Raw genomic sequence first — 14488 nt, 5'->3', positions numbered from 1 at the left:
ATGTTTCATTAAACAAAAAAATAAATAGAATATTCAAATTTGTATTAAAGTTGCCCGGAATAGAAAATACTCGGTCCTTTGCTTAATTGTCTTTAAAACTAAAATTGATTTTAATAAGTATGTATGCATAAACTTTATTTACTCTTGTCTTTCGGCTTTGATTATAATTTATATTATATAATACACAGTTATATATTTTCTAATTGTTTTTAATAAGTATCCATCTGTATCTAATAACATTGTTTTTTTAAAAAATAATATGGTTATTATATAAATATTAAAATATATTGTTTTTAGTTATTCGAACCCTTTGCTGAATAACTCGTTTCACTATTATAAAAATATTTACATCCTTATATGTGAAAATTATGCATAAACAACGAATAATTGTTTTTAAAGTTATTTAATCCTAATCAACTATTATTTCTTTGTTCTACTAAATTGCATAAAAAAATTTTACTATCAATAAAATTGAACAGTAAATAATTCCAGTCAAAAACTGCTTTTAATCACTCTAAATTTTCTGTTCGAATTACAGAATATTCGAGAATAATTTTTTTTTTATAAAAATTCGAAACTGGTTTCCTGGAAAAATTACTATTCGAAAACCGATTTTCTAAAATGTCGGTTTTAGTATAAACCCTAATCGGCACAATAAAAACTGATGATAAAATAATTAATATATAATTTAAGTAATATTTATTAATATTTACATTCAGCCTTCGGAACTCCAAACCAAGCTTTGCCACCCCTGTGTGGAAGGCAAACAAGGGCTCTCTCAAGAGATCTCAGGGCTTCTCTACCAGCCGTGTCACTGGTATTGAAAGCCAGTGGAGACAGTAGGGGTATTCATGATCTTTAGTTTTACATGCTAAAGCGTGTTAAATGGAAAAACTTATGTTAAATGGAGAAATATTTCCTTCTTTTACCATGTTAAAACGAAGCGAGAGAGCTTGAGGCGCTTACACTTATGAACTTGAACGCCACTCGGACTATCTTCCTACATATACTTCATACAATCAACTATCTTCTTGTTATGTTTAGATGTTTAGATTTATATACGCAGATGTTTAGATATTGAAACAGCCGGGCAGGTGGTACACAGGATGCTACCCTCCCTATCCGTGGGAGCCAACAGCTATGGAGGGGAGACGAGGTATTTTCTTTTGCGCATATGGAATTCAGTCTGAAGCTTCAAGCTGTTGAGTAAAGTTGTTCTAATCTAGATCCGTTCATTTTTTTCTTTTTATATCGGACATTAAACCTCGAACGTTTAATGAAAACAGTTTGTACATATGACAACGAGCTCACTTGAAGTGTCAGATCTTCGAAATAAAAGAACTATCGATTTAGGATGGTTCTTCCCAAATTCTATTTCAACCTTACACAGTTGCTGTTAGAAGTAATATGTAGTGGTTGTCTTAATTGATGGAATTGGCATTTGGTGTTTGTTGCGTAAACTTTTGTAGTGATTTCATTTGTGATTGATTCCCTGGAAGTTTGTTAGTAAGTGAATTGTGTGTGTTTTAACAGTTCGTAACAAGTTGTAGATTATATTTTAGTTCCAAAACGGGTTTCAATAAGTAAGTACTTATATGTGACGAGTTTTTGTTATATTTATTTTTTGAACATTGCCTGTTCTTAGTTTCCAAACTAGCTCTAGTATAGAAGCAAAACTTTTTTGTGGTTCAGCCTTTGTTTCCGTTGTTAACTAGTCTTTTATTGTTTTAGATTGTTCAATGGCAGTAGTAGCCCATTCATAAGTTATTGGAATGTAAAATGTCTTCGGTAGTCATGCATTGAATCATTATGGTCTTATTTACCAGATTTCTTAACATTATGGGACGTCTCAAACACATATCAAAGATAATACTTGGAGAAGTTTGTCGGGGGGTGCGGTCAGCAAAGAACAACATAAATAAACAAAACCATATTTATTTATTTTATGCCGACGTTTCGACCAGAGTTTCAGATTCATCAAAGATAATAGATTGAAGAATTATATATTGAAAGATTATTAATAGATGATAATTAATTGTAGGAAGGTAGTCGGGTGAAGGTAATAAAATACTTATTAGTTACAAAATTTCGTCATACTTAGCTAGACTTTATCAGGGGTATCTTGTTTCTATTTAACGCTGGTGAAGCCCAGCAAAGTGTGGCGAAAACTCGTTTGCTTATAAATAAATTGTATGTACATTTTTTTACCACAACATGCATCTATTATAATTCCTACAAGGAATTAGATTATTATTGGATGTAGTCATACTTTTGAGCGTGTAGATCAACCTGGGACCAAACTCCATACAATACACCATTGATTGCTCTTATATAATTTCAGGGAATACTACCCCAGTCCACTACTAAATTAGGAAATACATCCAAATTTGTTGAAAATTTGTATTTCTTCCCCCCCCCACCCCTCTCCATTATGTAGGAGCAACGTCCCTGTTGATTGGCCCATAGTTGTGTCCATGTGATGTAAACACTGTGGAACTCATGTGTTGTAAAATACATTATTGAATTGATGATCCTGCCAGAAATATTGTACTATTAGTTTTATTTTGTAAAATCTTTTATTCTACCTTTTTTTTTTTTTAATAATTTGATGGAAATCAGGAAATTAACTGATAGACCTGTATAATAAATAAGAGTAGCTGTATGTCCTGTCAGACTTATGAATTATTAAGGAGTTCCGTTATTGAATATGAAATCCAACGGTTCTCAGTATTATGTAATAAACGGGAATTAGAGACTTCACAGTTTTCCTTGGAATTTATCGTGGCACTTGAGTATTTATTAATCATAACTTAATTAATATAGGGACTTCATTTTTCCATAGTTTCCTTATGAGATTACGTGATCTGAGATTAAGGCAGCAAGTATTGAGTTGTGCTAAGTGTAATGGAATATTAGAGGGTTGAGTAAATAAATCGTAAGCTTTTTAATATCTTCTGCATCAATGTATCACAGTTTTTTAATATTTGCATACCTCCTCGTAATTCTGAATACCCCCTGTAAAAATAAAAAAATATGTTTTACACTATAAAAATTAAATATATTTGTCCTTTAATACAATTGTGTTGATGCAAGTTGCCTTAAATTCGTTTAATATTTGTAATGCTATCATAGGATAAAGATCGTTGTGGGAGCGGTCAAAGTATTCAGATGGTGGGATCAAAGGTGCAGCTTTACAGTTGCCCAGTTCTTGTCATGACTGACCGTACGAATTTAACTTGAAGATTATTTGAAATATGAGTACGGTGATATGATGTGTTGTACATACGTTTCTCAATAGTGACGACAAACTCATAGAATCTGTGAAAAGTGGGATTTTTTTTTTTGTTTTATAATAGGGCTCCCGTAACCAAGGTAAATTTCTGTCAGTTCCGTGGTAAATGAATTGCTTTCGGAAGAAAGACTTGTTTAAACTATGAAGTTATTTATTATTGCTGTGGCTCCATGTTATTCTTATACTATTGTTCTGTTCTTACTTATATATTCGGAAGAGATGTTCCAAACTTCAACCAACGATTCAAACTAAAAATCATAGCACGAGGACACTACTGATGCACGTACATACACATTACTAACAGGTTACAATTTTTTTCTATATTTTAGATAAAAAAGTAAACTCCTTGTTTACTATACCATATTAAGTATACTAGTCTGAAAACCTGGGGCAGTGCTTTAACCCATAAAGCTCTTTCCGAATCTGGGGGTTACGCGTTTCACACTTCGAAAAACACTGTTCACTTCAATTTATGAGGGTTGCCAGTCGGGCGCTAGATGTCTACATCACCCGCAATACACAAGACACTAATGACCCCATTTTAGGGTTTTCGCGCAGTAAAACTCTTTTAACGTGTAATTAAAGTCTTACAACGTGCAGCAAAGCTCATTACCAGCAAAAAAGTGTAATAAAGTAAAAAAAAAGTTTGTCTCAGCAATTTTATTAAGATAATTTTTGAAAAAAGTTTCCCAATATAGCTTCAACGCTGTTTTAAAATTGATTTTTCTAATATGTAATAATGTTTTAATTTTTCAAAAATATTTTATTTAAATTATGAAGTTTCGCTTGTTATGACTACATTGTTTGTTTTTTTTTGGGGGGGGGGTCTATGGAAGCATCACATAATAAGTACATCTACCTACAAAATTGTATTTAATTAATATTAATTCAAAATCCAATTGATATTCACATATATTTGAAATTATTTTCAGAAAAGTTCAGAATATCTAACTATAAGAGAAATAATATGTAATTTATACTAGAGATGTAAAACTAAAATAAAATAAAATAATTTACCATTTAAGAAATATAATCTTATAATAATAATGAAGGCTTAGCGAACCCAAAGGTTGAATGCCGATACCACCATCGTTCTCTACATGGGTCTTTCTAGTGATTAATATAATTTAGTGTAATCTTAACTTAATTAAAATAATCAAACACATGAAATAAACAAATAAAATATTGTGGTTATTAAATACAATCCTGATTGTATCCTGAGTTCTGATTGTAGTTCACAGTTAGTTGGAATGGCTTCTTCTATTAATTCCTCATAATTTATTTCCCACTTCACGAGCAGATTAAATTAACTTTAAATATTATTTGTTCAATTAATTTTCCACTTATTTGATTATAATCCCTTTTTTTAATCAGTACCTGTTTATAATTTTCATACTTGTGCTATTGCTTTTAATTTTTTTATGTTTGATATATTAGATTTGATTTAAAATTATTTACTCTAGTGGTTTTCACACACGTCTTGCTATGTTGGCTTCTGGAAAAAAAGATCCTTGATTTATTATCACTAGCTGTCTTTTTATGTTAAAAACTAATTACTAATTAGTTTTAAATCTTTAAAAACTCAATCTGATTGGTAGACATAAATTAACATGTCTAAATTGAAGTTTTCACAGTCCGTATATTTCATCAGTTTATACTCCATTCTTCCGGTCTCAATCAATCATGTTTACTTTTAAATATTTAAATTTATAAATAAAAAACCAAAAATATTCACTTCACTTCCAATTGATTAAATAAATGATATTAATCTATAAAATGCATTATTATGTTAATAAAAACGTTTAATAGTCCTCTTTTTCAAAAGAATTATTTATAATTATTAAATAATTCTTCATTTATATTAATCGAATGAAATTAATTATATAACAAAGTTGCCTTTATATTGTTAATATTGCTCAATATTTTTTGTTGTATTAAAAACGTAATTGCTTAACTTATGTCTTTGCTCTGTTCATAGTAACAGTGAACACTTTTTGATTTTATAGAAAAAGGGATATAAAAATATAACTTCAATATATATTGCATTTTCTCGAAATTGTCTTTTTTTCTAAGAATTTCTATTGTGTAGGAAATTATATCAAGGCTAATCATATATCGTTTGAGTAAAAAATTGGTGGTGTCGAGTTGTATGTGGCTGTAATCTGAATGGAGTTTATCGCTTACGAAAGTGAAAGTAGTGGACGGAATCTGATGAAATTGATCCTACAACCAATTTACAACTAATTTTTTGCTTAGTTTGGACCAAATAAGGTGAGTCATTTTACGAAATTTGGCTTTACCGAGGAAAATATTTTGTTTATTATTGCGTTAGGGAAAGTAGTGTACGTCCATGGAACCGCTTAGGTGGAATTAGATAAAATTAGATAAACTGTTCCATGGATTGAGGCTGAATTCAAATTAAACGACAGACCAAATTTGTTCCTTGATCTCTAAAGCATAAAAAATATACACGTATTAAGCTAAATCTTAACTGTGAAACTGAAGTGATATTTTCCAGTGTGGCAACGTAATTACTTATTACGTAAACTGGTACTTAAAGAGAATCATTAGAATGTACATAGCTTTACCAATGGCATTTGTTGAATAGACTTTTTCGATAATATTTAATTATCTATACCCATGAGCATGATATTGCTTATAGTACCAATAAATTAAAAAGAAGGAAATTTGTGTTATGCGAGAAATTTCACAAGAGAAAACTAGTAATTATTCTTTTGCGATACGGAATATAGATAAATATTTATTCTCTTGAAAAAAAAAATTAACTAGTTAAAGAGTTTCAGAATTCTAAACATTAAATTATAGAAAATATTGAGGACTAACCTCTGGACAATTACCATTTCGTTTAATTTAAATGAATGAGTTTTTTTTCTTCAAAAATAATAATTTCTGACCGCTTCAATCGAAACTAATATCTCCGCTGTTTAGAATTTTTGTTATCAATTTTCATGATTTTTTTTTTTTTTTTTTAATTTTACTAAAGACAAATAAAATGGAATGGTGCATTTTCATTGATATTTTTAGATTCATGATTTTGTATTTTCATTGGAATTATACATAAACGATAGTTATTAATTTAACACCAATTGAGATATATCTCTTTTAGATGATAATTTTAGTATGATCATTTTCACAAGTCAACGATTTCTGTGTAAGGTATTTTCTTTAATCAGATTATATTTAAGAAATAAATATTTATCGATATATCTCTGGAAACGAATTGTAAATGGGCTATAAAAGTTTATAAATTAAATTATAGAAAATATTGAGTATCTAGCACTGGAAGCCATACAATTCCTTTTTTTTTTTTCATGAAAATTTAACAGAATTATCTTTTAGTTGAATCCAAATGAGTAAATTGTTTTTCTATTAAAATAATTATTTCTTTGTGTACCGATAAACGACAAGATATCTAGATAAATATCCGTTCTCTGAAAAAAAAATCGTTTAAGTAGTTATAAATAAGGAATTATAAAAGTTTAGAAATTATCGAGTATCTATGACTTAATAACATATAATTATCTCCTGTTTATAGTAAATAGGTTCATTGTTTATTTTTTGTTCAAAATAATACATAACCGCTTGGTTCGGAAATAATATCTGTAGTTTAGTAATTTTTTCTTCTAGAATTGTGTTGTATTCTCCTCTTCCATCTCGGAGTTCTTTGGCTCTACTCATCCATCACCTCTATCTGCGCTCCGCTGGATCATGTCGGATTTTCCGCAGAAAACTTTCATTCTTCGTAAGCTCTCTCCTTACAAAGTAGCCATTTCACTCAAGTATAATTAACTTACTGAAAGATTATACATGTTATTTTATGATATTCTCAATTTTTTAATATTCTATTAGAGGTTTCTGTAAATATTTTTTTTTATATACAAATATTAATAATTAAGTCTCATTTATTATTAATTTTTTTTTAAAACTGTGATTGAAATAATACAATCTGCAGCACCTATTAAGGTATTTCATGGGCAATCACATATATTTATTAATTAAATGCTTATACCTAAAAAGTAAATAAATGGTAATAATAAATAAAAGAATGCAAAATAAAATGAGTAGTAATAATGATAAAATAAGTTAAATAATATATAAAAATCGTGAATAAACAGAGGTACATAAATGAATTGAATGGTATTAAACTAAAAAAAAACAAGACAAATGGGATAGTTAAAATTAATAAAATAAAATAAATCCTTTTGAACATATTCGTACATTTATAAAATATTTGTATTCTATCATCTCATCTCTCTCAGCCTCTTGACTGTTATAATAAAGTACAAATCTGAATTCCAAAAAATAGCAGCTTTGTATTAAAATAGTAACTTATAAATTATTCGAATAATTAAAATCAAATATTTTTCTCCGTAGATGAGTCGATTTGAAATTAGAATTCAAAAATTTAATTACCGAAATTTTTGATTAAAATTTAAATTTCAAATATAGTACGAAATAAAAAATGATCTCCATTACCAATTGTCCACAAAGAAAATTAGTTTTAGAAGATTAACCAAATTGCTTCAGGCGTACGATCTTGGAGGTATACGCTACAAGAGGGCGGATGGCGATCCCCAATTTTACTAATGCCAATAAACCGTGGTCCTTAAATCATGAAACTTATTTCAAGAGGAAAAGGAATTTGGAGATGTGTGGGTTTCTAAAATATATTAGATTAAGACAGATTATATGTTTTCTCCCCCCCATTTTTTTAAATATCAAACGATAAAGAAAATATATGTTTAGATATTCTACTTTTACATCATATCAATTTGAAATTGGTGTCTTTGTATTTTAATTTCTATCGCATACTCACATTCAATAATGAAGGCTGAATTCAGTTTTAAATTGATATTGTGACCTAAAAATGTATTCTTATATTAACTATTTATCTGTAGGCTATTGCTCACTGCTAAAAATTATTTAAATTGAATGATAAACAAATACCAAATTTTTATGATTTTAAATTATTTATTTATGTTTTTTTAAGAGGAGAGAAAAGCAAACGGATCCTCCTATCAGATAAATCTGTTTTGATTCTGAGATAAACAATATATATGTATAACATGTATTGATTTAGGTACAGACAATGTACACCCTGGGACATGCCTGCCATATTGTGTTTGTCCTATAAGGCAGTTGAGTTCATCCCGTAGCATATGAATTTAGAATGAAAGGATTATCGATGGGCCCTTTGGTGTGGTCTGTTTTCAAAGGGATCCTACGTTATTGAAGTGCTCTTGTTATCATCTAGTGTTTTGTTTGTTGTCAGTTCATTTCCTCTTGTTTGAATGTTCAAAAGAAGGAAAACCTATGTTTTTTTCTTCAGTTTTCAATCAGGAAAACGTCTAACAATTATTGGAAATAGTGACATGTAATCAAGAAAGAGAAAATATTTAGAGATTAGGAGATATCATGAAAGTTTAAGAACCAAAATAAAGAAAATTATACTACAAAATCGTAAGGGGTTGTATGGTAAAATTATAAACTGTTTATGGATGTTGCGGCGAGTGACCATAGTTGTAAGGGTAATAGTTATCAATACATAAATTAAAAATAATAATTTGTATTAAGAATGCTTGAAGTTGTTTAAGTGAGTCTTTTAAGTTATAATAAATATCAAATTTACTGTATAACAAAAATACAGTATATTTGTAAGGGGTATGGTAAAACATAAAAGTTTATATAAGTATGATTCCATTTCATTTAACATGCTGACCTAATACTATTATTCCATAATAAGTGAGATCATAAACATATAGTTGTGAACTTAAATTTATTTATTTTTAAGAGGTGGATTGAGTTTCGAGGAGCTTTCCGTAAGCTTAATAAAGCCATAAAGGATGTAAATGGTAAGGAGTAATAAAAGAAGGTTGAGAATCGATTCGGAAAAGGAACTAGCTCGGCGTAAGAGGATATGAAGATTGATGGGATGGATTCTGTGATTGAGGAGTGGAAGGAGGAACGCTAGGTCAGGAGTTTAAGGATAAAGGTGTTGTATTATTTCTAATGTATTGGAATAAAATAGTGGTACCAAGGAAATAGTGACACCAAAGGGAAGATAAAATCACCTAAACTCGATATGATGAAAAGAAATGGGAGTGCTTCGGAGGTCCCATAGAGGATACGCTGCACATCTCGAAATACAAACCAAGTAGAGGGCATAACCTCATTCAGTATTTGAGTATTGGCAATTTTGTATATTCTTTCAAATTTATTGTCGAAACACACATATTTAAGGAAACTAGGCTTTATTTTTATGAAATGAATTAGTTAATCTATTTAACCTTATTTTGAAGTTTTGAGCTATTTTACCCATCATCGGAATTATTTTCCTTAATGCATTCACTTCTCCTCCTTTTTTCAGAGACATATATAGAATAACATGTCATGTATAAAAAATTATCAAAAGTGTATTAGTTACTACTGTTTGTTGCTTTCTAGAATATTTTAAAATTGTCCATGTTGGACTTAAGTTGTTTTCGTTTTAAGTTCTATTAATAAAAGAAATAAATGTTTCGTTTGTTATTTTTTCTGGTTGTTAAAATCCTTTGTTGGTATCAGTATAATGTACAAACATAATCATATACATATATGCATCTTCAATCATATACGTATGTCAATGTTTATGTGCATTTGCCAATTATAAAGAGTTTAGATAAAATAAAAAAAAAGAAATCAACGGAGGTAGATAGAAATAAACTTAAACTCTGGCAGAGATTTATTTCAAATGATATTCAATTCTGAAAGACATATATTTATTTTGGAACCCTTGCAACGCTCTTTCCACTAATTGTTGAAATAAAACCTCTATGATCACCTCATGTCCTGCTTTGCACACTGTTCGTAGGTGGAGGACTAGCGCGTGGCTGAATATGTCAGTGTGTTATAAAGTATTTCATTTAACTTTAGTTATAATTTATATTTTTTCATATTTATGTTTCTTTATTTTTCAAAAGTTATGTTTTTGTCTTTGAGTGTAGGGAATAAATATGCAATCGATACATATATTACTTAACTGATAAACCCTTAATTAATATCCTTGTAAGTGGTAGGTATATTTTTATTTATGTATTCGTATTCTGGTAATATTGTCGTTAATTGATTTATATGAATCAAGTTAATTTATATTAATTAATTATACGAATCAATCATTAATTTGTGATTTTCCAAAAAATATCTAAGGCCTGAGAACAAAACATTTTTATTTTTCTCTTGCTATAAAACTTCTTATTTTAGTGTTTTTCGAGATAAATTAATAAATGAATAACAAATATAAATTTAGCTGTCACCAAGAACCACAACATTTTAACAAAATACAACGAAGCAGTTATATGATCTGGAAAGATCATGCGGTCTCGGCATTTTCCATACAGACATTTCCGGCATTGAACTAGATGGATCAATGAGCAACTGAATGCTTTTTAATACCAAATAAGTCATATTCTCATTGAAATAGTCTAACAGGGTAGAAATGCTGAATTAAAAAAAAAAATTCTAAAGTACCATTATTTTTATTTGAAATAAATAACGAATTCTTATTGTAAGTAATAACGAGCTATAGATAGAAGCAAAATATTTAAGAATTTTATGAATAACTAAAGAAGAAAAACAGGAAAAGTAAATATCGCAACGGGAAACTACTAGTTCCCAATTGTACTATGGCTTTCTAATCTTTTGTTAAACTGTTGTATTCCTTGCAGGAAAAAAAAATTATATTCCCTCTTTCCTTGAGAAACATTAAAATAAATATTTTTAGCAACTAAAAATAAAAATTTACACTTTCTCCGTTCTGAAGATTTTTTTTTTTCAATAATAGCGATAACTACAACACGAACGCACCAATCTACACACAGCCTGGGAGCGTAAGTAGATTTGTAAGTGGAAGTGTGATGGTGATCACCGCATCAGATTTTTCTGAAACAAATTTATCTATGGCCTCAATTTTCCGTTCAAATTAGATTAATCTATTCTTCCATAGTTATTTATAAAATTCTTAATTGTTTTGTACATATACATTATATTATGTTGCTAACAATGAGAACTGTTTTTTTTCAAATAAACAAAATAAAAGGTGCATGAGATTTTTGAAGAATTCGGTATTGAAGCACCTATTAATTAGTCTATTTAAATAAGAACAGAACCTATCTCATATTAAAAGTCACTTAATTGCTCACCGAGTTTAATCAAAAACATTTGAGCAGTTTTGGATAAAATTGAAAGAAAAAAAATGTGAATATCGATTATGGAAAGTGGCAATTCCGGCGAAAAGGTTGCGGTCACTTCCCGGGTAAATACTCACCTTAAATATGTAATTTGAATTTGGTACGACTTTTGTTTTTTTTTAGCTAGGATGTTAAAAAACACACGGACTATTTTACGAAACTAGGATTTTTGGGACAGGGGACAAAACATTTCCGTCAGAAACTCGATTCGAAATTTTTCACAATGCAATACCCCCTCCTCTCTCTCTCCCTATATGTATACATACGTACATATATATTGGTGAATTTAAGGGGAAAAAAATGGATTCCAAACGTTGTTCTAAAATGCAATTTATTGAAATGTGAATATGGTTAATGCGTTTATATTTATAGAATGTGTTATTAATAAATTATTAATTTGTTATTAGATGGTAATATTATATTAATTACAGAGAAAGAATACTGTGTATGAAATATTTTTAAGGTGGATATAGTGTTACTACAACGTCAACCTCAGAAGCGTTTCTTCCTCACATTTTCCACTAAACTGCGAAATATACGAGGGAAAAAAACTTGTAACACAATGCAACATAAAGCAGGGTGTAGCAAGAAAGGTTTATTAGATCCCTATATTGCTACCGTTGGCGAGAATGTTCTGGCATATTTCCATGCATGAACCCCAGGGAATATTTTCTTTTCTAGACCTAGTATAAAAATAGTGCAAAACATACAAATCTAGTTAACATGGACCCAGAATTAAAAAATAAAAATATATTTCTGTTAACGTAATACAGAATATATCTTATTATTTAATATACATTAACATGTTAATTTTTAAAATTAATTTTGTGGTTTCATATAATTAGATATTTATATAAAATATTCTAATAGATATTCCAAAATTGTAGCCTCATCTTTTAAATTGCAAATATTAAATTGAAATTTCTCATCAATGTTGAATAGATCGAATTGGATCAAAATGAATCGATTAAATGGAATCGAAATTAAATTAAATTGAACTGATTTAATCGATTGATTACTAAAAACTTATCATATATCCCACAATTACCAAAAAGGCTCTGTTTGATCTTGTTATACCTGGACTACCTCTGTCAGTTAATAATTTATTTCAGTCATTATGGAGCCGAGGTATTTGGAACTGTCTACTTTTGGAAACTATTTGCCATCCACTTAGACCAAGTCGTTAGGGTGGGATTTTCGGCTTAAAATTCTATGCTTTTATTTGTATGTACTTACAAGCCGATTTCCTCTGCTTCTCTTATTAGATTCTGCGAGCCTTTCCATGTCATTTTGTTTACTTCCTAGGACCGCAATGTCGTCCGCTTACGCTAGGATTTTATGTTTCGTTCCGACGTTCACCTAATTGAGTGATGTTCTTCTAATTTTTCACAGGATGGTTTGAAATCGACAAATAAGACTTATCTAACGTAATAAAGGGCCGCCCGTAGCTCAGTGGTTAAGACACAGTCTTACCAATTTGATGTCTATTGGCGGTGCCGGTTCGATTCCGGCCTGGGACGTTGACTTTTTTCATTGAGTGGCGGTCCCATAAAATGAAGAACTTTGACCCCCCAACCATGGTTAGGCAGTATAAGACTCCAACGGGAGTCTTGGCCGAAAAAAAAAAACTTGATAAACTTCATCTAATTCCCATCGTCTTTCGAGTTTCTGTCTCAAAATGAAGATCTGGTCCTGCGTACTCTTTCTTCTCCTGATCCCCACTTGGTAGTCGCCTATTATATTCTCAAAATACCGAGGTATCCGATTTAGCAGGATATTGGTCATTATCTTGTACTCTACCCGAAGGATTGCTATGGCCCTGTAATTGCCGCACGTGTATATAAGCTTCCTTAACGATAGGACAGATTAGTCTTATGTATAATCTAACATAACTAAATAAATAAGTCTGAAACTTTAATATTATATGCAAGATCCATTATAAGCAAGTTAGCTTATTTTTGTTGTAGACTGCAGTTTTTTGAGGTTTACTAACAATTCTAAAAAGTAGAGAATGTGACTGGTTATTAGAGCCATCATGGAGACTTTGGATATGGTTCGTAACTCATAATAAAGACGCCTCCGGTGGTTTCTATATCATACTTGTAGAATGTTAAAATGTGTAAAATATACTGAAGATAAATTACCCTTAATTTTGGAGTTCCCGTGGTGTTTGCACTGTCCATCAGCTCCTGAAGTTCTGCAAATGTCATTTTTACCGGCGTCGATCCTGGCTCTGTTTTCTGTATGTCCTGGAACATACAAAAAATTAATCGCTTTTGCTTATATAAGAAAAGTAGAGAAAAAAAAGGTCCTGGTATGAGAATTGAGTCTTTACACCTTAAAAAATGTAGAACCATTATAGATTTTTTTCTCCATGTCATTTATGTTAATAATCTACCTATAGATGTTCTGATGAAAATTCCATTACATGGACAAAAAATATTGCCATTTTGTAACTGAATATTGTTATAGTCATACTATACTTCATGCCTTAATGAAGTACTGCAACGTTAGACGAAACTTTGTTGTATAATAAATGTTTTTTGTATTATTCTGAGCAAAATATTTGACCACTTCCCGATTAATCTTCCAATAGATGTTGTACAAAATGTATTTTAATTTAATCTGCTATTTTTTTTTCTGATAAATAAGTTATAAATCTTTTAATTACACTATGTCACTAAAGCTGCAGTTCTCGACAATGCTAAGTCTTCATTCATACATTTTTAAAGATTAATATCTCGAAAAATATTCAAGGTATACTAAATATTTTTAAAGTTGATTAGAATGGGAATGGAAAAATGTTGTAAAAGTAATAAAAATCAAGGACCATGGGTTTCATGACCTGACCACCAGCCGGAATGGTCCCTCTCCATTCTTTGTTAGCCCCAGATATTATGCCACCAATGTAAGCCCGCCTTCAGTGGACCTTGTAGCTTGTCTTATAATG

At 29.8% G+C, this 14488-nt stretch overlaps 1 protein-coding gene across 1 annotated transcript in view; it reads right to left on the bottom strand.

Moving 5' to 3' along the window:
• The window catches only part of Nep5 (Neprilysin 5), a 270596-nt gene that overhangs the window by 132384 nt on the left and 123724 nt on the right, over positions 1-14488 (bottom strand). The window contains exon 6 of the mRNA XM_067046034.1: positions 13683-13787. Coding sequence (XP_066902135.1) covers positions 13683-13787 — 105 coding nt within the window. The remainder of the gene's footprint in view (positions 1-13682; positions 13788-14488) is intronic.

This window comes from Halyomorpha halys, unplaced genomic scaffold (assembly GCF_000696795.3).
Source record: "Halyomorpha halys isolate HHAL.00 unplaced genomic scaffold, Hhal_1.1 Scaffold677.1, whole genome shotgun sequence".
Classification (NCBI taxonomy): domain Eukaryota; kingdom Metazoa; phylum Arthropoda; class Insecta; order Hemiptera; family Pentatomidae; genus Halyomorpha; species Halyomorpha halys.
This window is presented reverse-complemented; position numbering and strand designations above follow the sequence as displayed.